The following is a 24,631-nucleotide window of genomic DNA, read 5'->3' on the forward strand; positions in this document are numbered from 1 at the left end:
GGATATCCTAAAATGTATCACGACAAAATGTTGTTTTAATGTTCCTTGTAAATAAGTGGAGGGAAAACTTTAAAGATATTATGTGTTTTATTTATTTAGGTTAAATTGAACTTTTTGAGTGTAGTGTATTTTTCCCTGTGCTGTAACCAGGCCTTAAAAAACTGTCATTCATCCCTTATCTTTTTTTGTCCATTCTTCCTGAATTTCTCTTAAACTGCCGGCAGTCTGTGTAGTTGGGTTTCTATTTATTCATTTTTAAAAACAGTAATATTACCCAGACTATTGTCTGGTATGCATATCTCTTAAAAGAAACAAATAAACAGAAATATTTTCTGTCCTGATAAGTCTTGTGCAGGAAAAGACGGATGAATGATGAATCACTTCACGGTTCTGGCAGTACTGCTGCTCCTGAGGACTTGCCACACTACATACTCACAACAAGGTAAATGTCTGAACATTTGCTTTTTTATGTGAAAGGAATCTACAGCAAGTAAGGCTTTGGACCTGCTCATTTGTAAGTCTCCTCTGATTAAGCAACGTTACATGCTTAATCAAATTCCTCTCTTTGGTAGGGTGATGAAGCAACTTGTATAATTACCTTTTGTAACCCCATAATGTAAAATAGCCTGTTGAATCAATAACTTGCAATGATGTGAAGCCAGACTGTATTTATTTAGCTGCTCTCCTCTGTCTCATGTGTTTTTGATCTGTACTCTGTCACCTTCAAAAAATTTATTTGCTTTTTGACAACTTTTGTGCTTTTCTACCCCTTCCTCTCACTTTCTCTTTTTTATTTGTCTCATCTATGAAAACTTTAGCACTTCTGTTGGCTCTTTTCTGATTGTGCCACAAGGTTCCAGGACTGGATTTTTATACACTTCAGATATGTATCCAATACAAAGGAAAAAGCAAATATGCGTATTTGGAGGGAACAAAGTAGAATATAAGGATAACTTCCCCGAAGGCTGTGTATTTTTAGCTAAAAGTACTGCATGCACACTTGCTGCTGGCAATAGCATTGGGCATGACTCCATTAAAAGAAAAAAAAAAGGAATTAATATTTTTAGTTGAATTTTCTGTGACCACCATTAAGAAGGTAGAACTAAACAGACTATAGTCTACATTATAGAAGTTGTACTGCCTTAATTAAGTTAGTGAAGGAGGGAGAGGGGCAGGTTTTTTGCATAAATGTACTTCTTGTCATACTGAAGGGGGTAATATATCTGTTTCAGACTTTTTTGCCTCTCTTCAACCTTGAAATTCATGTGTTCAAACTTCATTCACCCGAGGTGCCAATTCCTCAGTTTTGAGAGTCTATTACCAATGCCCCTAGAGTGGCAAAACTGTAATGCAGGCAAGTCCAAACAGTTACTGCATTACAGTAACTTGGTCACTTGTTTTCACATGCCGTTGTTCAGGAATAAAATTAGCCTCTGTTGTTAATAAAGTCTCAAGTGACTATATAATTCATATAGTCTCAAGTTAAAACACGTCTTAAGATGCCTTGATTATCTAACTTTGCTAGGAGGGGATGATTGTGAATGCTACAAATATTTCTATGTGTGTAAATTATACTACAAAAAGAGACAGATGTAGAGAAGAAAGGCAAGCTCATCATCAATGCAGTAGGCATAGTAGTGACAATTTCAATTAGAATTGGCTAGAGAAGGAGCAGAAAAGACGATAAGGAAATTCAGAAGATATGCAGGGGTTTCTTTTAATGGCGCATCCTGAAAAAGGAATGGGTTCCTGCCAACTGGTTGGCTTTTCTTTCAGGAATATTTGTTTCCTTTCCCTGAGAGTTTTACTTTTCACCTGTGAGTTTCAGTGAGAGACTAGCCGGGTCCCTTCTTTTAGGTTTGTTTATTTGTGCTGAGCCCATCTGTTTCCCCCAGTAGCTTTAGCACTTCGGAAGGAAAACACAGGAATGGCAAGGGTGCAGAGCTTTAGATCAGCCTCCTATTTGCATATGTGAAATGAGATGCCCTTAGAAGCATCCTCTCAGATAACAGGATGATGAACATACAGGTAATGTTGACCAAAAAATGAGCAGCTCAGATTACGTACTGGCGAGGAACAACATTACAGTCAATTCCTTAGCATAAGTGGGATTTTAACAGCCTTGTTACCTTGTTTTGATGGTGAAAGTCTGTAGAATGTGCGGCGATGCAGCGTGTCTTGTCTAGCCTTCCCAAAAGAACATAAGATACTCTGCTTCCACAGTTAATTTTATGGCTCACTTTGTTGCTTTGGTTGTTCTGGCTCCTTGCCTGGTCAGCCTTTGGCAGTGAAGCTAACAATATTTCTGTTTTCCAGTAAAACCTAAAATTGCTGCTCCCTTGTCATTTGGGCAAGTCAAATTTATCCCCAGGCCTCCTACTTTATTTTTGCAATTCCAGACATCTACTAGTTGTCATAGGTACTGGGTTTCCTCATTGTACTATAAAACTGATGGCCATTATTTTTCAAAAGCAACTGTTAAGCAGCAGATACGTTTTTTAAAGACCATTCTATAATCATAGCCAAACTGTTTCTGCACTTGAAACATTTTTGCATTTACCTTACAGAACACGCTAATGCTGTCAAATTCTGCTTTCATGTAATTTACACGTGTTCATATTTTCCCAGTAATTCTATACTAAGGCTGCAGTGAGAATTGATAGAAGAGGAAGGTACATGTGCACATATGTGTGTGTACACTTCTTCTTCAAAAACTTTTTTAGGATATCACAATGTATCCTAGATCCTGTTTCTGAGACCAAATGTTTGAACAATGAAACCTTGATTTCTCCCTCCAAGCGTATCCAAAGAAGCCTATGCCAGTAGTTTCCTCTAGATTGAAAGCATATGATTTTCATTTTGCTTTGACTTCCAGTACCTTTCAAAATGGAATGGATTAAAAATATACCAACAGAGTTTGTAGATGATTTGCAAAAAGAGAAACAATCCCTTCTTTCAGCAGTTTTTTATAAATTGTTACTGATGATACTATATATGCTTTCCCCCATTTATTCTTTAATTATAAGCTGGACTTGTATAAACAACTAAGCTGTGTCAGCGTCTGTATTCTCATAATTAATAAATATGCTTATAAAGTATTATTTCCTTCTTTTGACTGATCAGGGATTGTTATAAAAGCTGCTTCTCTTGAGCCTTTCATTTCCTACAGTTAATGTAAAGATCCATATATAGGGAAATTGCTGCAGAGAAGTTAGTACAGAGCAGGATAAATTGCAAAATGGTTTCGATATCTGATTGCTGCCAGGAGCATCTATGAAAATGTAGATTCACAAACTAAATTTCCTGAATGCTTGCATTTCTGCTGGTAATATTCTGTAAAAGTGTCAGACAATCATTGGGTTAGTGGGTGAAGCACATTGGCAGAAATGAATGGAGGTGGCAGTTTTGGGAGAAGGAGCTGTCGAGGTCTCTCAATCCAGCATGTTCCTGAGGGCTGTGGCTGTAGTGGGGCAGGAATGCCCAGATTAGTATTGTTTTATTAAAACACACAGTTATTTCTGTGATTTATTTTCTGTGTCCTGGTCACTATAAGCATTCTGACCTTGTTGTTTGTAACAAGCAGAAGCATCTTGGAAAGCAACTGTGGCAAAAGAAAAAGCCTAGTTACTTGGCCATTTCAGTTCCCTTCATTAACAAACAGATCAAGTTTAGGAAGCTTTTTTGTTGTTTGTTTATTTTTCAGGAAGAAGAGAAGATACAGATCAGCGAGCACCATATTTCATCTCTTCCAACAGTTAGGGTTTTTTGGGAGGGGTGACAGAGCAGACATCTAAAAAGAGGGACCACTCGTAAGGTGGTCAGTAGTTTTCAGCAGGCTAGTCTTCTTAAGAGGCCTTTCCTGACACCGAAAAGGACTTCAGTCTGACATTTAAACTTTATTTTATTCTAGGATTCAACTCCAGACCCACAAAAGAATGGAGATGCCATTATAACTAGGTGTCTAATTCCAGTAGAATCCATAGTCCTGACAAAAGTTCCTAAGATCTGTGTAGAGCAACCATGAATGTGCCTAATACTGGACTATCATCTGAGTTACCTAGCAGAGGGAAACTCTTAACCTACCCTGTTCAAATACTGTTCCCAGAGAGCAAAACTGAGCCTAGATTTTCTGCCCGAGTGATGAGAAGGCTTGCTGAGGGTTGGGATTTCTTGGGATTCAGTCCCTGTTAATACATTACCTTGTTCCTCTTTGTAAGACTATAAAGGGATGGATCAATATTCCCCTAGAGTAGCTAGTAAATTGAGGGCATAAATAAATTAAATAGCATACTCAATATCATGGGGGGGGGGGGATATTGAGTAGATTCAGGAACCTCATTCTAGCCTGCTGATGCCTTAAGATGAAAGATTATCTTTGGTTTTGATATCAACAGCTTGGGTCTTGATCACTTTTTTTTTTCCCCCTTCAGAACTCTGTGGTGTGGAACCCATTTTACCTCTAACCACTGTTGTTTCAAATATTCTTTGTAACTTAGCTAAACATTAATAATTTGTTCTCCTAGAATCCATTGTGTTTCCAGTAACACACCTTAACATTTCCAAGGATTTGGCTCTTCAGCGGCTGTTGGTGGAATGGGATGTTGGCAAGTCAGCGTATGATACTGAACTGGCGATGTCTTTTGAAATACAAGTCAGTCGAACAGATCAAACTACTACTGTGTGGACAGTAAGTGTATTTTCAAAAAGGTATATTAGATATTTACAATACAAAGGAAGCTAAAGGAAAACCAAACGTTCAGATGCATATGCAGATAGCTTTGCTGTATAGGGTTAAGATTTACAACATAGTATTTGCAAAACCATACTAGAAATACCTCCATATTTCACTGGGTGCTAGATCTGGTCTAAAGTTGTGCCCAGTTTTTGTGTAAAAGAAATATTGGCTTAGTTGAAGAAGTCATTTCCACCTGTGCAGAATGTAGATATGCCTTGCATACACTTACTGAGGGATTGTGGTGGGCAGACTTAGAAGACCTGATTTTGAAGGCCTCCGTTTCCCTTTCAAGGTGCTGGTCCCCTAAGCAGCCTCCAAGAACAATCCATTGCTCCTAAAGGCCATATTTTTTGCAGCATGATTACTACCCTTCAGTGGGTACTAGCTGAGCGTGAGTTATGTTGCTGCAATTCCTCTCACTTTATGAACCAAAGGATAAGTCTTAGTGTGAGCAAAGCCTTTTAAGCCCTGTGATTGGCCCTGTTAGCAGTTAAGGAAGAAGTAGTGATGTTTCTTTTGCAAAGTCCCTATCCTGCTAGTTTTCCTTAACACATAAATCAGCCACATTTTCTGAAGACCACCCAAATCATAGGCTTAGGCCTCCTCCCAGTTCTTTCCCCAGTTTGTGACTTCAGTGTGAGAACTTTTGCCTCCAAAGAAAATTTCTTCTCCTTTGGATGTGACAAAATCTTTTGGGAACTAAATGCATATTTTAGGGATAATATAACCTATTATGAGTCATCTCCAGATTGAACTATGGAAGAATATGAAATGCACGTGTTAAAACTTAGTAAAACTGGAAAACTGCTCTAGCTCATTTAAGGCTGCTGTTTGTGAGAAAGCACATAAAATAGAGAAGGGCTTATTTTTCTGAAACCAGAAGTAAATAAAATAAGATGGGCACTGTTAAGAATCACAACTTGCTCTGATCAGCCAAGTTGGTAGTATTTTGTCTCTTGAGTTTGAAGCAGCACATCTTCACTGCAGACGAGCTCTATGAAGCTCAGAAGATTTTGACAACTTGGATACATCGGTAGGATTTTTAACACTCCATGAGTAGATCTAACCCTGCTGTCAGAAACTGGGGCCATATAACTACAAATATTTAAGTGGTTTTTTGGAGTATCCTTCCAACAAACTCTTACAAATTTGCCGGAAGAAAGAAAGAGTTTTTCGAATCCAAGGATGTAGTCTGTTCTGTTACTCATTATAAACATGACCAGAAAAATGGGGTATTTTGGATGTCACTACTGCACAGGAATGTATTTGCTTCTGTGTTTTTCTGAAGAATGTGTACCAATAAAGAGGCTCTGTGAGTCTGCTCATACCAAAGCCTGGGCAGTCTATATAACTTCCAAAGCAGTGGGTACACTCCTCAGTGCTATAACTGAGAAATTAAACTCTAAACTGATTGCAGAGTTTTTCTCAGAGTGGTGGTATTATGAACGTGCAGGTGTTGCTGATGGAAGGCAGTAATGGAGAGCAGTTTTCGAGCTGTCAGTGTGAGCCAGGGCTCTGGTACAGCTCGTCATGGTAGCTGGTAGGGTTCCTTTAAGAAGTACTGAAAGACATGTTCTGTTCTGCAATGTATTCATAATTACAAGTAATTAGTAGAACTTTCTGAGCCATTTTTTCTTGTTTCTTATGGGGTGTCATGCTGGTGCTTGGGGTACATTTTGATCTGTCAGTCTGTGTGACTACACGGTTCCCTAGTTAGTTTGAGTTGCTGTGCCGTGTGTTGGTGCAGCTTATTTAGGGCCCAGGTGGGCCTTAGTAGTACATGCTGAGATAGATCTGTAGGATATCTTCTCTTAGAGAGCAGCAGAACATTTTCTATTTTTTGCTGTTTGTCTGGATTTATAAAATTCAATAGAAAAATGTTTGCCAAATTACAGAGCAGTGAGCTCTCATGATTTTTGAATTCCTTCTATATTTTAGGCTAGCCTTCTGTTACCTTGATGGAGTTCTAATGTTTTGGATTTTTTTTTTTCATGTTTCTTGCATGTGCATATTAAAGCGGTCAAGCGTTTTGGGGAAATCAGCAGAAATTCTCCTAATCTGCCTGTCACTGATGTTACTGTCCTCAGATGCTGTGCCTCAGAACTACAACGAGATATCAGCTGCATAAATCCTTACTGGCCAGTGCAGATTCCTGCTGTAATTCAGAGCCAGGGATGTGTAACCCAGAGCATTAGACAAGGTGCACTGGTAGGCAGTAGCATCTGTGCATGCTATTACTCATGTAATAGCAGGCACAAATAACCACTGAAACTCTCTGAGAGTGAATCCATTTCACGAGAAGCAGGGCCTGACTCACAACTATGCTGTCAGAATCAAGTAGTCTTGCCAGCACATCAGTCACTCCACTGCTGCTACTACAGATTTGTAAGCAGTTAGTTAGCTTACAAATTACTTAGTGTGAGATCATGTGTAGCAAGTGGCATTTCAGAGATTCATTTTTCAAAAGCATTTTCCTCCTCAGAGCTTTTTCTCTCTGTCACTGCTTTTGGTTGTATTTCCAAAGTGTCTACACATCACCCTGTTTTCAATACTTTGCCTTGCTGGCCTTTGTTTGTAGGGGTTTTATAACGTTACACTTGATAAATCAGGAAAGCCTCTTCAGTGGATATGGGATTCAGACTTACCTTTGGAGTGTATGTCACACTCGGTGAGAATCAGGAGCAAAGCAGAAACATCAAAAGTCTGGAGTGAGTGGAGTCTGTGGGAGACTGTCCTGGGTAAGCAAAACAAGACTTTGCAATACTGGTTTTATTTTTTCCAGTACAAAGCTAGATTGTAATTTACCGGTGACTGTAGTGATGAAGTCAAATTCAGGAGAGATGGCATCAAATCAAGTATCCATTTTGAACTCTTTCATACCTAAGCACTAACCAACTCTTGTTTCTTGCTGGCAAATAGTAGCAATGCTTCAGCCATTGTTTTAATTTGCAGACTATCTTCCTAAGGTAGTAGACCAAAAGTTTTAGAGCTTTTCTTGCTCACACGTTAAAAGAATGCAGTACAGAAAGTGGCATGGAATCTTGGATAGGCTCTAGCGTAGCCCATCAGCAGGTCAGATGCAGCCCTGGCCCAGACTGGGGGTGAGGAGAGGAAGCACATAACTATGGCTACATCTTCTGATGCATGTGTTGCTTTTGTCTGGGGTTCATAGCTTTGATTAGTATTAAAGAAGCAGAGAGACAGGACCAAGTCAGCTCCTTATGTTACTTGGAATGAACTTCTGTGAATTATATGAAAGTAATCAGAGAGTGAACCAATAATGTAATTAATGATATCACAACCCCCTTTTTTTTCAGATTACAATGTTTTACTAGAACAGTTTGGTTTCCAGAGAATTTGGTTTAAAGAAAATATGTAACCGCTTTAGAAAAAATTACTACAGTCATTTTGTAAAGAAACACTATTCTGGTTTGGAGGAGCAAGGTCTTTTAGTTATGTGAGACATCATGGTTAGTAGAAACATCACAGGTCTGTATACTTGGATTGTGGCCCATAGATTGCTGATCTCCCTCACCTTATATAATTGGAGGTAGGATGCAAGACTCTCTTTCTCGCTACCTTCAATCTTGGAGATTTTATTTTTTCAATTGAAGTTGGATAGGGATCAAAAATACAATTTATTTGTCACAAACTGATCCTGCATTACAGACCTGAGTTAGAGCTCTCAGAAAGATAGTGACTCTAGACTTTACCATGGTTTTGGATCAGATTCTTAAGGGTAGATTTTGTCTCCAACCTGTGCAAAAGCCTGTGAGTCACTTAAATCCCACTAATTTTTGCATGCAGCAAGGAGTCTGACATTGAAAGCCACAGGAGTCTCATTTCAAGTTGAGTATACCCTTGCTGATCTGATTCATTAAATGTTTGACTCCTCTTAGCTGAGCGCTGCATGAGCTACAGAACGTGATATTTTTCTAGCCCCCTCGTCATAATCTTCAACATCAGGCATTTGGGCTGTAAGCACCAGCCTGTTCATAGGTACAGGAGGTAACGTTCATCTGTAAAGGCAGTTCTTGAACCCACACTCTTTGTTTCCCCTAAGTGAAAGGCAGTGAGATAGATTTAGTCTCAGGTAGTTTGCTGGACTACATTATATGTTTATGGGTTTAAGAGAAATATAAGTGTGATTATACGTGAAGTTGATCTCTGTATGGGCAAGAATACTAAATAAAAGTCCACAAATATATAATATAGCATTAGCAGATTCTTGTGTAAGTGCTCAGTTACGTGTTCTGGTTGAAGCCTGCTGCCATGAGCAGATTTTAAAATGGTTTATCATGTATGAATTTGCAGGCCTGGACACTTCAAATAATAGTCGACCACAAATCTTTCCAAATGAAAAAATTGTAGAAGAAGGCTCTGACGTCACTTTTTGTTGCATTGGAAGGAAAGGTCAAATCATTAAGGAATTCTTTCTAGACCCAGCTGTTCATGTTTTGAATCACACAAACAGTCAAGTTGGAGTTCTCACTGTGAAAAATGTGGCACATCAAGAAGTGCCTCACATCACAGTCTACTGTCAAGAGTCTTGCAATGAAGAGCAGTGCTATGATCATACAGTTTTCTTTGTGGGTAGTAAGTGAATGCTTTATTACAGTTCTATTTTCCTGTTGTTAGTAAATAAAAACTGGCTGTGGGGAATGAGGGGAGAAAGAAAACAAACTTGCTGTAAGTTGTCATTGTCCTGTCATGTTCAGCCAAACACTGTTTAATGTCTGACTTCAGCTCTGTACACTGCATATAGAAAGCATTAAATAATAGCATTAAATGTGTTCTGATTAATCTCGTTAATTGATCCTAGGACAGGTGACTGATTTTTAAATATACATACCCATTTAGGAATTCAGCTTCATTGTCTGTGTGCATGTGGTGAAATCTCAGCACAGTCCCCCTTTTGAAGGCTAGGAGCAATTTTTACAGATAGAAAGCAATACAGATTAAATTAATGAAGGTATGAATATAACAAAAATAAAAACATACAGAACTGTCTGGATAGCAATTTATGGTGTTATCCTGATTTTCTCTGCAGAGTGGTCATTAATAAGTATAATTGAAATAATAATGTCTGCAGTAAACCAGGCTTTGTGCATATCCATTATTTCTAGTTTGTTAATATAGTAGAAATGTTGATGACTTTTGCCTTGACTGCCATGCTGTTGGTGTTTTTTTGGTTATTCCCCCTGACAAGAACAACCTGATACACCTAACAATTTTTCCTGCCAAACTCAAGACTTGAGAATAGTAACATGTACTTGGAACCAAGGAGGAGACACCTATCTTTATGGACGTTATTCACCAAAATACACCTTGTCTGAAGAGTAAGTCTCCTCATTGTTATATTAATTCTGGCCCGTGCTGTAGAGAACCATCACATCCTTTCCGTTAAAATCTGTGGAAAAGTTTTGTATCGTTGCTGCAGTTATCTGCCTGCCTCTTTCCAGCTCATTGATCAGCTTATTTAACAAAGTTTGAGCAGTACAGAACTGCTCTGAATTGGACTACCTATAACAAAGTTGCAGCTCCATCAGACCAGGTTCTGCTTGATAAAGCTTATTCTAACCATTCTTACTTGTTTGGATATTTTCCAGTAGGTGTGAAGACACCTTGCAATCAGGATATAGATAACTTAAAAGTATAACATAATTATTGGGTTACACACAACAGATAACTAGTATTTAATCAGCCAGTGAGTATTAGTGTGTTCACAATCCATTGACACTAATGCTGACTAAACCTGATGATTCCTAGCTAACCCTCCGTTAGCCTGATTAGCCTTCCTAGTTCTTTTTCTTTAGGATTCTATAACTTTACATGCTGGTGTTTTCCTTCTTGAGTCCTTGAGCTACTGACAATCCCATCTCAAAAATCCTACTCTGTCTAGAATTTCAGATTTTATTTTTTTTTTTTAAATCTCTCTGCAGACTTCCTTACATCTCTCTCTCAGCAGTCTGAGTAAAGGTTACACAGCTGTGGCATATTGGAAAGATCCTGCCCTTGGCTCCTTGCTACAGAAGCATCTAAATGGAGAGGAGGGGGGCTTTACAGCAGGGCCTGCAGTGAAAGCGGAACTCATAAAACAGGATAGATGCCTTATCAACACAACAAACTTTCATCAAAAGATCTCAGCAGAAGGCAGGTCATCATTGTGACCTTTGGACCTTTATGGTCTCTGCATCATTCACTTCCATTAAGATATTATGTTGGTGATTTAAAAGTGGAAGGTTAGAAGATGCACTTGAAATGGCTGCTTCATTTAAAAGCATAGTGGTAGACATGTGAATGGTTTAATTCTTGTCAAATAAGACCCTAATTTAGACTTGTCAAATAAGTCCCTAATTTTCCATGAGGAAATCATTAAAAGCAATTTAGCTGTATCTTAAAAGGATAAAATACACATAGCTGTATATTTAGCTGTACCTTAAAAAGATAAAGTAAACTTAGAAGAAAACTTCCTTCTAATTGCAAGAATACCTATATTCATCCTACTTCAGGCTAGGGGAAAGAATTGGGTGGTTTCTTATGCTCCCTCTCAGCCTTATTTTTTATGATCCTGTATTCTAGTTAGGCATCAAAAATTTCAACATCTATGTTGATTGTACGTTATGGAAAAATGTCTTTCTCTTTTTTCCACATTTCCCCCACCCCCTTCTTTGATAGGTTTTCCCAAAAAACAGTTCCATGCACAGTAAGTTGTTCTCAGCAGTGCTCATGTTCTTGGGATATAGGCCAGCAGAGGCTCTGTAATATCACAGTGACTGTGGAAAACCCGCTGGGAAAGAAGACTGCCACAGATATTTTTGACATCACTCACAGAGGTAAGGTCTTTTCTAGGTCTTTGGTGAGGATTTTTGTGGCAGGCATTGTCCTCTTTCTGATCTCAATACTTGAGTGCTCCAGTTTAATGTAGGGAAGTCCTTGATTTTTATTTTCACAGTTTTTATTAGTTATCTGTTCCCGTGCTATAGATATGTGCTGTCTCTTCAGTTTCAGCTTTGCAAAGTTGTATTAGTGGTAGAAAACAGCTTCACTCCAAAGGTCAGATTTGGTTATTGAAATGACCCCTTAATGCTTCCCAGTCTGCTTTGCTGAAGCTGGTCCACAGTATAGGAAGCAACAGGGTACAAGGATATAAAATGGGGAGTTCAAGAAAAATAACTGTGTAGGTTACTTGGGAATCCAGTCCTTTCTCCAAAATATTATTGCTGATGTTACTGTCTTTCCAAAATAAAATGGAGATGCACATTTTGAAAAGTGGGTAATTAAAATTACTAACACCTCTCCAAATAAGATGTGATACAGGTGTAAGCAGCGATTGCCAGGAAAGAGGTGATAGTGCTCACCTGTCTTGGTGCTGATATGGGACGGTAACATCCGCTGTGCTACTGTAAGGGAGGAAGAGTAGTTCATCATCAGTGAAATCGAACAGGTTATTCTGTGAGCAGTAACTGATGGCTTCATCGGTTCCCTCTTCCCTCTTAGTTGTGCCCTTTATCGCACTGTGCCCCAGGTCCCACGGGTTCCTACCTGCTGCTGCTTCAAAACGCATGGGTGTTTCCTGTGTCTCCAGCAGTATTTCCAGTTCTCCTTGTGTCCTCTAGCCCCACCACATCCATCTCAGCGTTCCTGAGGTCCTGTGGCCGCCTTACCCTCTTTGAAGAAGCAGGAGGCAACATGTGCTTTTCTTGGATCTGAAGCTGGCGGGCTGATGGGCAGGGTGGTTGCTGGTGCAACTAACTGCTGCATTCTGGCAGTCCTCCCTTCCTCAGAGGCTCTGATTACAGTTTTGCTGGACATGCCTTTTCGTGTCACTTGTAGGAACATATGTTAAATGCCTGTCTCTGTTAAATTTGCCTCAGAGAGGCATAACGGTTCTAAAAATTGATTATTTCATTGTTTGGGGGTGGAGGAAATAGAGCAGGAAGAAAGTGGAGCGAACTAACAGGTTGTAGTGAGACAACACAATATTATAAACCAAGTTTTCATGGGAAATCAGGCTAAAATAGGTTACATTCAATTTGCTAAGTACATTAAAGTTTTACTACAATTTTTTTCCCCAGTTCTAGTGATTGTTACAAGTTAAAGAAATTATATATAATATTTATGATAAGTTAACCTTTTAAATAGTGATTGCCGTAAAGTCCTTTATGCTTTCTCTGATCCTGGACATATTTACAGTAGAATTTTCTTTGCTTAAAGGATGTCAGCAAGTAAAAGAAAAGTGAAGTCCATTGTTTCCAATTCTGCATGTGGTAGTTGGGACCTTCTGTATCAAACACAAGCCCCTTTGAGCCTGGAAGTCCTTAAATAGTAATTCATGGTCTATGACGTTCTAGGATAACGGCCAAAGCTGTAAACATACCATTCACTCGCATTGCCAGGTTTTATTCCTTGCAATTGGACTGATAATATGGAAGAGTTTGAGATCTGCTGCTCTTGCTGAATACTGCTTACATAGCAGTAAAGGATCTCAGAAATCTTTTGGAAGAAATAGCATTGGCACTATTTCCCAGAAGGTAACTACTGGAAGAAGTCAATTTAAGATTTGTGAATAAAATTTCTGGTGAAAAGGTTGGATTCTGGGGTGTAGAAATGTGGTAAATGTTACTCACCATGCTACATCAGGAGCCTCTACCAGGCCCTGGGTTAGAGAATTTTACTGGACTTGCAATAAAAATCTCTGATTCTTTCTTTTGTTCATGACATTCTAAAATATTTCCAAGTCAGTGTAAGGGTTTGTTTTTAATCTTGTATAACATTTAGTTACATTTACATGGCATACATCCTGAAATTAATTTTTACTAATTTATATCGGCTTCTCCTGGACAGGCAGAAAAATCTGTATTTCTTATTTGCTTTTACTACTCAGCTAATATACCTTAAAATATATTTACATTAAAACATATAAAATACTTTTGCATATATTTTATGTTTTACAAGAGCTAACTGAGATTTTCCATTGACAGTTTATCCTACTGCACCTTTCCAGCTGTGGGAAGAATGCACAGATACTGAAATCACATTATATTGGAAACATCGAAACAAAGGAATTGAATTCTTTTGTCAGACTGAAGTACTCCAACCCGATGGGAAAGTAGAACTGGTATGAAACCTTAATTTCATACACGGAAACATAGCCAGCATCTTTTTGACATGAGATTAAAAAATAATTCCCCAGCGATATGATTACAGTCTAAATCATGGGAGTGTGTTGATGTGCCTGTTTTCTAGACTTGTTTGCTCCCAGGCTCTACACGGATGATATGGTCCACTTGGGCAGCCACTGCTCGCACTAGATCATACTTCCAATACTTCCTATACTGCTGTCTTAAGTGTACGGTGTGACTGGTTTGCACATGTTCTCTGCTGCATGGGTTCTGAGATTTGTTGAAGTAAATGAAAATACTTACGGGCTGTATAATTGCTGTTAGCTACTGCTAATCTTGATCTGTTGTGATTTTATGACTCATATCATCCTACACACAAATGGTAGAGAGGTGTGTTGAAGGCTGTTGTTACATTAGTCCAGGAGCTTTCTGTGTACTGTTGAGTATACTTAATGGTAGTGTGTCTGGTTTTCTAGAAAAACCATTTCCAGAATGGTTTTTCTTCCCATCCTCTTCCATCTCCTTGAAGATTATTTGAGTAGACTCCTTGTCTTGTTAAACTTCTTTCACAAACAGTGAGGCTGATTGACTCATTGTATACGTACTGTGTTTTTTTCTCTGTAGCCCTTGTCTTATGAGGGCAGCTTGCCTCTAGCACATAAAAAGGCATTATGAAGATCAGGAGCAAGCTGTGTTCTGTCTGGAGTACTGCTCAAGAGCTGTTAGATCAAATGGCTGCTGCAGCTGACCATTGCAGGAGACAGTTTAGGGAAGAGGCTTAAAAGCATGGTCATTTTTTGACTCTTACCAGAACTCACCCTGCCTTTTAGGAGGGACTGGGGGAAAGGTTGGGAAAAAAATGGGAAGAAAAGATGCTGTGCATAGAGCTGGAACAGCATCCTACCTACATGAGCTCAGTAAGAGACCCTGTCTGGACAAGGGTAAGATCTCTCTAAATTCCCTCCCTGATGTTGAGTCATTTGACAGCTTGTGAGTGACTCCTACTCGGACAGTTGTTTGGGGGTTTTTTTAGCTATTGTTCCATGATTATCATTTCCGAGCCAAGCGTAACTGGCTGTCGTGGGATCTAGAGAAAGAACTATCTTTTCCAGCAAAAACCTCTTGCTAATGAAGCTGAACAGAGCTGTGGCTGTTCTGCTTTTCTGTCTTGCAGCATAATCGTTCAGACACACATCTCCATTACGCCAGCATCACCCTGGGAGGACTGCAGCCGTACACCGAATACACGGCTAGGGTACGCTGTGGGGCAGCTCAGCATTTCTGGAGGTGGAGTGAATGGAGCAAAGCCCGAATCATCAGAACAAAGGAAGGGAGTATGTCAAGCCTATTGAGAAGGGAAGCTTGAAGGATGTTCTTCACTTGCCACCTCTGTTTGCTATTTGCTACTCTTCTTCTGCTGCGTAGCTAAAGCGGAGGCCTGTTGCATGCATAAAAGCAGAGGTGCACCAAGCAAACTTTAAGAAGGTGGCTTCTTAAAGAGTCATGTCATCCTATCTGCCAGTCTCTACTGCTTCATCCAGTGTAAGCAATGGGAAATCCAGATGACTGGGAGGATGGTCAGACTGAGATAGTGTTCTGTGAGGGCTGGAGGAACTGCGCAGAGGTGGGAACAAGCACCTGAGAACTGCAAGCAAAGAAAGATTTTTCTGGGGAAATGAACTAGACATTCATTCAGAAAAACTAATGAAGGGAACAAGACGTTAAACGATATTTTGGCAAGGCCTGGGAGTGATGCGGAAAGAGAGCTTTGGGGGGGGAATTTCTTCAAAGGGGAGGAAGCAATTCGACAGTTTATCCTTTCTGCATCTAGAGCATCTTTGTTTTGCTGGATTTATTGCAGCTCCATCAGGAAAACTAGACATCTGGAGAGAAATTACACCAGTTCTGGGGGGGCGGAATGTGACCTTGTTCTGGAAGGTGAGATTATGGGTACAGAAATGGAAGCAAAGCCTTTCAAAAAGGGTCTGGAAACTTCTCCCATGAACTTTAACAAGTTTGTGTGCACTTAATAGCAATTCAGCATGAAAATGTCCTTTAAGAATCTAAGACACATATTATATATAACGTATTTCAGAATGTATGTAGCTATATGATGGTATGCCGTCCTGGCATTTCAGACATACACTTCTGTTTTTCTAAGAATTATAACAAGACAAATCTCATTCAACCAGTATGTGTATGCAAGTATGGAAACAAATGTTTATATTCTTACAGAAATAATACAGCCAATTAGTTATTTAAAGTTCTAATTGCTCCTCTCATATTTCTTCAGCAGAATTTACTAAGTAACTGGTGTCTACGCACATAATTTTTTCCTCAGGAAGCACCAAGTTTTCGTGCAAATGGAAGAAGTATTTCATATGAAGTAACCTGGGAAAAAATAGAAGATGGTTCTAAGTCTGAAAGCATCTCCTTTCCTTCAGTCTGCAATAGCACAAGGATTTCTATTGATAACCATACCTACAGAATCAATGTCATGGCAAAGAACAACATTAATTATTCACTTCCTTCAGTACTGATCATCCCTAGAGCTACAGGTAACAGTAGGAGTATTTTCAATTAAACTTTGATGCCCATTGTGAGAGTTTTGTTTCCATCTATTTTAAGTTAAGTGATAATTTATCATCTTGGTGGAATAAATTAACCTGGCCTGTTAACTTACATCACCGCTAACTTGAAACTGTTACTATATTTTTGCCTATAGTGTGGTGACTGTGGGTATATTAAGCTTAAGTGCCTTGATCCATCCCTTACAACAGAAAGTCTGTTTTCCACAGAGAGCCTCTGCAGAACAAAACACATTTAGCCTTAAACTAGGGCCTCAGACCTGGGGCAGGTACCATGAAGGTGCCGCTCGTGCCTTGCAGGGAACTCTCTGTGTGTGATTAATTTCTTCTGACTTTCTGTTTATGACGCCAGGTTTCTGCAGTTGAGTTCTTTTTATGAATATATAGTAATAATTACTGGATGGTTTTTGAGCTGTCAGCTTCCAGCATACAAAGAGATCAGCTTTCAGCGTGTGAAAGAGCCCTTATGTCTGATAGTGAAGGAATACAACTATTTTACTATTGTTTTAACAGCTTAGCTCTTAAACAATATTTTCATTTTATGTTTTTATTTATGATTTTCATTTATGAATCTGACGTCTCATGCAGGAAAGTAACAGAGACTGTTTTGTTCATTCCCAGGCACTGAAGAAGATCTCAGTGGCTCAGAGCTTAAAGAAGAACAGGTTAATGGTACAGATGATGGCATTTTTATTTCCTGGGAGCCCAGACGGATATGTGATGGTTACATTATTGATTGGTGTAACTTTCCAATGTTGCAGCCTTGTGATTTACAGTGGAAGAGATTTGGGCCCAACACTTCCAGTGCTCTGATCAACTCAGGTGAAAGCCGAACAATTTTTCTTTCTGATGTTTGTGCAGCACTCTTTTATGCTGTGGGCATTAACTGAATTTAGGAAACAAACCCTATGGAATACTGAAGTCTGTGCAGTGCAGGTATAATTCTTCAACGGCATGTGGCATCATGTTTTCCCTAGCAAATGAATTAAGCACCACAAATTAAGCACCACAAATGTGCCAGCACCATTAAGCCTTGGAAGTCAGCGTAGTATTCTAGAAAAAAAACTCTTCTGAATAACTTGTAGTAACTTCCTGAAGGAAGATGGTGAAGGTAATGAAGGGGTTAAAAATCTTTTAGGAGTAGAGATGCAAAATGGAGCTCTGCCTTATCTGCAACACAGGTCAGAAGTTTAGACTTGGGCAATTTACCACCCACTACATAGTGAGAGGTTTGGTGCTGTCAGTGTGCCACAAATAATGGGTCTCAGCACCAGTTCTTGCTTAGGACCAGCTGTGTGGGGTTTTTTATCCCAGTGGTGGCCATTAGACCTAAATCCTTTCTGGCTGTGTGAAAGTTTCTGTGATACACTTCCACAGCTGCAAGAGCATAGGCTTCCTGGCATCCCTCGAGCAGAAAATTCACTTCGGATTGAAACATGTTTGAACAAAATTTGACTGAACACATTTCAATATGCAATAAAAAAACTACATTTCAATTCATACAAACACATGGGAGCCTGTGTCCTTACTGAAGGATAGTGTGGTAACACATGGAAAAAATGTCCAGTTCTTCAGTGGGTTGCACTTGGTTAATCTGAATGGGAACGGATCTCAGCGAGGATAACATGGAATCCTGATGCATGGGTATGTGTATACAATAAACAGTCCAAAACACTACCTTTGCCTGTGCCAGAAACAGAAATGAAATGATCTTGCTCTTTGATGCATTTGGAGTCTATTGTGCACTCATCTTGAATACTCTAGGACAACAAAAATATATTAACTGTCCCCCCATTTCTCTCTTCCAGACAGAATAAATGTGTTTAATTCACATTATGTACACTAAGTTTACACTGTGTCTCCTTCAGTTGCTTTCATAGCACAATAGCACACAAAGAATGGATTATAGACAGTGAAGTAAAAGCAAAACCAAAAGACAAACCATAACCTGTTTTTTGTAATCAGTTCCAATATTTTCTAGATGCTTTTGTTCCGGGGGTGAGATACAAATTCCACATCTATGGATCTGTTGCTAATAGAGCCTTCTTACTGGAGAAGAAGACTGGTTATCTCAGGGAGCTACGTAAGTTGGCAACGTATTTAGGGTTTGTGTATATGCTGAATTCATCTGCCACAAACAGAAGAATTCCACAGCTTTCCTCCTGCAACTAGCTAAAGATGTACTTGGTGTATTGTTTCTGTATCATCAGTGAAGCATTTAAAAGTTGTACAACAGTGTATACAGCCGTACATCGCGGATATTTGACTAGTGCAGTGATCAGGTAGAGTCCATGTTAACTAAAATAGCTAAACAAAGCTGTGATTAGCAGTCGCTGCTTTGCGTATAATGTGGACTGCGTGAAGGCTCTGTGAGGTTGACAGTTTTTGTGGAGTGCTTTGGTTTTGTTCTGCTTTTAAATACAACTAAAATATAAACAGAAACACCACATGTGAATTTAGACATTTTTCAAGTGAGAAGATAAACATTCTTGAAGAATAATGGCAAGTTTATCTCGAATTTCCTTTCTTCCAGCTCCCCTGCTTGATCCTATTGTGGAAAAAGTTGAACTGACTTTCAATGCAGTAACACTATCTTGGGATTCTTATCCCACAAATGAGTCACAGTCTGGTTTTATAAGAGGCTACCATGTTTATGTGTCGCCTATACAAGAGGACTGCAGTTTGAAAGGATCCAAAAAACATGTTCTTCCAGGTAACTAAGCTCTGGGATTCAGGAATTTGTGTCATTGATACAGGTGAAAGACTTTGTGGCTGTTGTTGATATTGCAGCCTCTTAGAAAGCTCACATTAGGCAGGCAAATTGCTCATTAGGCAATATATAGATTTCAACACCTGCTGCTTTTGATTCCTCTCTAATGCTTGAGGTGCTAATGGGCAGAAGTGAGTCATGGGTTTATACAGATTTATAGACCCTGTCCTGTTCATAGCTCCTTTTAACTCCAGTGTGAGCCCCAGAAACGACTCTTGCAGTACTGCAGGAGGAGTCAAGTTTCTGCCCCTTGTGATCTGAGTTCTGGATAGATTTTGAAAACATCTGTTTGTGGTCTACTTGGATGAGAGTCTTAGGAAGCATGTTAGTTTTACTAGGATTTGGGGTATTTTAGAAACAGATGGGATACAATTTATTTCCTTCAGAATTGCAGCATTGTGTAAATTCCCCATTTAAATTCTTTTATAGAGAAAGTATTTGTGGCTGTGCTCTACAGTGGAGTTCCTTCAGCAGAACTGAGCTGTGGGGTGGCACAAAGCCACATTTAAACTTTTATATCTGATCTTCCTGCTCCACACTCAAACCTTCTCCAGATGACTTTGCTCTATTATGATATTCAGATGTTTCCAACATGTTCCAGAGTATTTTTTTTTTCCTTGCCCCTTCTTCCAGTTGGGCCATGTCCTGTATCAGATCCTTCTGCTGGTTAGACTAGTACCAGGCTGAAAAGCTTAGTTTGAACTGAAGGAGGCTTATGTAGACGTTCCCGTCAGAACTAAACTAACCGTAGAAGTACCATAAGTCAGCAGGTAATCCCAGTTAGACTTTAAAAAGTTTATATTGAAGATTTCTGGCTTCCCACTTTGTCTGATCTAGCAGACAAGAGGTGTGACTGGGAACAGGAGGAACAAGCTAACCCTTTTCTCCCAGGTATCTGGGAGTTGCACAACAGAGAGGCAAGAGAGGTTTTTTCAGGCAGAGATTTCTTGCTTTTGATTATGTTCAAAGAACCTGACCTAAGCTAAGGGCTACAGGATTCTGGTGAAAAAGAAAGGCAAAAGCTAAATCATTCTTTCAAAAAGCTCTAGTACAAGGAAATAAAAATAAACAGTTGCAGCTTTTGACAGCAAGTTACTAGGTAGTCTGCCAGAGGACAGACGACGCTGTGGACAGTCCAGTTAGAAGGGATGTGAGTTCAGCCCAGTGGCAATCAGTCAGGATGCATCATCCTTCTCAGAAGAAAGTGTGCAAATTCCAAAGAAGGCGGGTTGAAAGTGTTCTGTTATTTCAGCGGTCTAGCGGTCCCAGTTAAGCTGATTTGTAACAATGTGTTGAGAACTTATTGCAACCTTTCAATACTTAAAGGAGGCTTATAAGAAAGATGGAGACTTTTTATCAGGGTCTGTAGTGATAGGATGAGGGGTAATGGCTTTAAACTGAAAGAAAGTAGATTTAGATTAGATGTAAGGAAGAAATTTTCTATTTCGAGAGTGGTAAGATGCTGAAACAGGTTGCCCAGAGAAGTTGTGGCTGCCCCATCCCTAGAAGTGTTCAAGGCCAGGTTGGATGGGGCTTTGAGCAACCTCATGTAGTGAAAGATGTCCCTGTCCCTGGGACAGGGATGTTGAACTAGATGATCTTTAAGGTCCCTTCCAAGCCAAACTGTTCTGTAATTCTGTGATTGATTCTGCCTTATCTGTTTCATTTTAGATGATTCGGTGCTATGTAAATACACAATTGAAAACCCAGAAGAAAAGAGATACACTGTGAAACACCTATTGTCCAACACAAAATACCAACTAGTGGTTAAAGCATATACAGGTGGAGGAGAAACTCCCATTGTTAACTTTATATACGTAGATACACCGTTTAACTGTGAGTATTGGCTGTGGAAGATTTGTCTTCTAGCAGAAGAATGGGATTATTTAAAAGGTTAGAATAATCTTCCTTTCTCAAGGGAAAACATTTAGTTCAATGTAACATGCACTTGAGAAAGGATCCAACTGAGAAATGAAACGTGCATACCTACATGGCATTTTGATGCTTTTAAGCAGCTATGTTTTTTTTATTTTAGAATGAAAATAATTTTACATCTTTATTTAAGTCTTATATCTTTCTGGGAGATAGCTTAACGTATGCACATTTGCATATGTTTGCTAGAATGCATTGAAGAATTGCATTTGGATTTAAGTAATTTTCTAGTATGGGAGAAACTTACAGCCCTGCATGCAAACAGGTAATTTCTGTATGGACTTCTAATGTTGATTCTTCTTCTCATCGGTCTTTAAAACCATTGCCAAGTTAGTTAACTCCTTCGTAAATCAGTAAGAAAGCATTGTTGGCTTGAGCACTGTAGTTTGCAAATGGGGCAGATGATTTGATCACCAAAGCAGAACAGGAAATCACTTGCCTGTAGTTCTGTTCCCTTGAAAATACCACTTGGCAGTCATGGTTGTGAAACTTGATTCAAATTGGAGATGCCTGGTTTGGAAAATTTTTTGGGGGTGGAGGTGAAGGGGGAGGGTGAGGAAAAGGTGAAGCATTGGCTCATGCCAGCAGACTTCATCTTTTAGGCTAAGTAGCAGAACAGTGTCTAAACCCTCACGATACCCTCACAGAGGCACTTCTGCCTCTCACACTGGTGTTCCAGCTCTCATTCACCGGCCTTCTCTTTTGCAGGCACAGACATTTGTAGAGCCATGCAGGGAACCAAAACAAGGGCTTAATTAACCCAGAAAAGATAAAAGGAGAATGTAACGTGTCCATTCCCTGTTGTGATGGGTAGTAGGGACACACAGGCTCGATGGCACAGCGCAAGAGGGAGAGTGAGCACTAACCAGTGCTTCCCCTTAGCCTGCTTATTATAGCCTCAACTGCTTGTGAAAACCACAGCCCACGGCTGTGCCTTACAACTAGAAGGAAATATTGAGATTCTTGTGTCAGCACAAATCCTAGGAGAGCATGAATATGTGTGTAGTGTGTGACTTGCCATAGTCCCTCCATACTAGAGGTACAGATGTTCTGTCAACCTCTCATGGTAAAAATCTGTCTTCTTTGGGGGTCTGAGAGAACACCTAAAGCAAACAGTTAAGTGAGATTATCATTGTCCTAGCTTTTGGAAATTTACCCTTATAGTTAAGATGCCAACATGAGACCAAATTAAAAGCAATCCAGTAATAATTCCATTTTGGTAAAGGAAATCAAGGTCCAAAGACTTATTAGCTGTATCCCAGAACTTCCAGCCAAACTGTCTTGCAATCACATACCGCACAATTTTACTGCTGAGTCAGTGACAGGTATCCCACATGGGCTTGATGTTATTTTTGTCCCAGAAGCTCAGGCTATATTGACTTTAACAGGTGAAAAGTTGAAAACAAAATTTTAAAGTATTTTTCTTTCACAGCAAACATGCTGTACCTTCTAGTCCTGCTAGTGCTAATTCCATCACTAGTAGCAGCTATATGTCACTGGAAGATAAAGTGGTAAGTTATAATGCATTTTTCTGTTGAAGACAAAGAACGTAACTAGCGTAATTCATAAACCACAGCTGCAGCTTGTTGCTTCCAGCCTGTTGTAAGGCTTCATTCATTCTTTCCTTTGGCTGTCCAACTGCGTGTATGTTGTAAGGATTTGGCTTGCAGCATTTCTGAGACACTCATCATCTGCTGCTGTTTCTGTATACATCTACGTGGGGCTTCTGCTGGTAGAATATACTTTCATGAGAGAACAAAAACCTAATTTGCTTTGCTGTCTTATTTGCAGGGTGAAGGAGTGCTGCTGCCCTGTAATACCTAGTCCCAACAAGAGCAAAGTGCTGTCATTCAAAGAGTTTAAGGTAAGAAAGATTACTGAAAATCTAGTGGTTTTAATTTTTTCATTCTTTGATTAGTAAATTTTCAGAAAAATATTTTCCTTGTGTTGACAACATTTAAAAATGAGTGACACTCGTTATACAGAAATTAACATAATTTAATATCATTTAGTGGAAAACTCTCCTTTTGATACCCATGTGACTCTGCAGTCGTTAGTTTATGTTCTGCAGTCTGTTACTATAAAAAGTGAAAGCCTAATTGGAGAATAAATGAAATCTTTTGATAAGTAGGAGATTCGTCCCCTATTACTGTTGAAAACCCAGCACGGTCCGAACACAGCAGAGCAGATGATACTGCACTTCGCTGCAGCCGGGGAGCTGTACCTGCCCCGCACGTCCCTCCGCGGCTGCAGGGCACGGCAGAGCGAAGCACTCGCTGGCCCTGGGGAGGGTGCAGGGGGTTGTGCCAGCTCTGGCTGGGAGGGAAGGACCGGCAAAAGGCCTCCAACCTCTTCTCTATGTTGCGTGCAATGTGGTCACAAAACTGGGAGCACGTCTCTACCCCGGCACACGTGGGGCTGCTGCCGGTTTTGCTGCTGGCGAGCAAAAGGCGAGCACCAGAGGGAGGAGTACAACCTAACAGCTCATGCTGCTGCCTTCCGGCTGCTAGTGGCTCAGACTAACAACTGCACACATCAAAACCCTCGCAAAAAGGGTTTTTGAAGTAGGTGGACACGGTTCCTTCTTCAAATGTAGTCGTACTGAACTTACTTACTTAAAAATAAATCTCTAAATGAATACTTGGATAAATCCACGTAAAATACAGCTTCCATGAACATTCTGTACATGTTTTCCTTCAAGTTCTGTTCATTTATTTGAAAAATTCAGACTAAAAAAATTTATAAGACAATATTAGAAGTGCTTGAAATAATTATTCTCTTTCCTTAACTCTGACCTTCTTTCATTGAGTAATTTTTTTGTTTTATGATTCTCTTGTAGCCTGGTTCTGAGAAAGTATTGAAAGTAAGTGACTGCATTCCTGACATACTAGCAGTGGACAATAAGGCCGAAGCCCAGAAATTACATCCATGGAGCCAGTTGCCTTCACTGCCAACAGAAGATAAGATTGACAGTCACAACTCTTCCTGGATTTACCCTAATGAAAATGAAGAGAGAGACTTTACACCCATGCCTACACCTCAGACTCATACTTGGTTTGAAAATTTTGCTTATTCTTCTCATCTTGCCATTGAACCTGGTCCCTATGAAACATCAGAGACAGTAGAAGCAAGCAAGCCAGAACCATCAGTAGTGCTATACCAGCCACACTACTTTGACATTTTTAATGAAGATGCTGCCTCAACACCCAGAGAAACAGCTGTCAGAAAGACCAGCCTGAGATATATTTCACAAAGAGGTGTGCACTGCCTGGGGAGGAGGCTTTGATGTACTCTTCCATTGAGTCTGTCCTGTGCTTCGTTACACAATACCAATAAGAATTTCTAAACCCACAATAACTTCTCCTTTTGATGAAGGCTGTCAAAAGCTCAACAGCCCTACTTCTGTTAATGCTGCCAAGCTCTTGCTTCAGGACTGGTTTAAAAATACTCACTTGTGCACAGGAATGATGTGTGCTACGGT

The 24,631-nt window shown here is 39.7% G+C and overlaps 1 protein-coding gene across 1 annotated transcript; it reads left to right on the forward strand.

The window, feature by feature from the left end:
• Nucleotides 1-357: 357 nt before the first annotated feature.
• Nucleotides 358-24,436, forward strand: OSMR (oncostatin M receptor; the record flags this gene model as incomplete). Its single annotated transcript, XM_082012874.1, has 17 exons — nt 358-442; nt 4,524-4,687; nt 7,314-7,473; nt 9,050-9,331; nt 9,945-10,074; nt 11,414-11,571; nt 13,720-13,856; nt 15,035-15,194; nt 15,722-15,798; nt 16,202-16,418; nt 17,070-17,270; nt 18,430-18,531; nt 18,982-19,161; nt 20,890-21,054; nt 22,583-22,661; nt 22,942-23,014; nt 23,990-24,436. Exons 1-17 carry the CDS (start codon nt 370-372, stop codon nt 24,434-24,436), a joined length of 2,805 nt encoding a protein of 934 aa, XP_081869000.1. The 5' UTR covers nt 358-369.
• Between the last annotated feature and the right edge of the window lie 195 nt (nt 24,437-24,631).

The sequence above is a fragment of the Phaethon aethereus genome (assembly GCF_964289735.1).
Source record: "Phaethon aethereus genome assembly, chromosome: Z".
NCBI lineage: Eukaryota > Metazoa > Chordata > Aves > Phaethontiformes > Phaethontidae > Phaethon > Phaethon aethereus.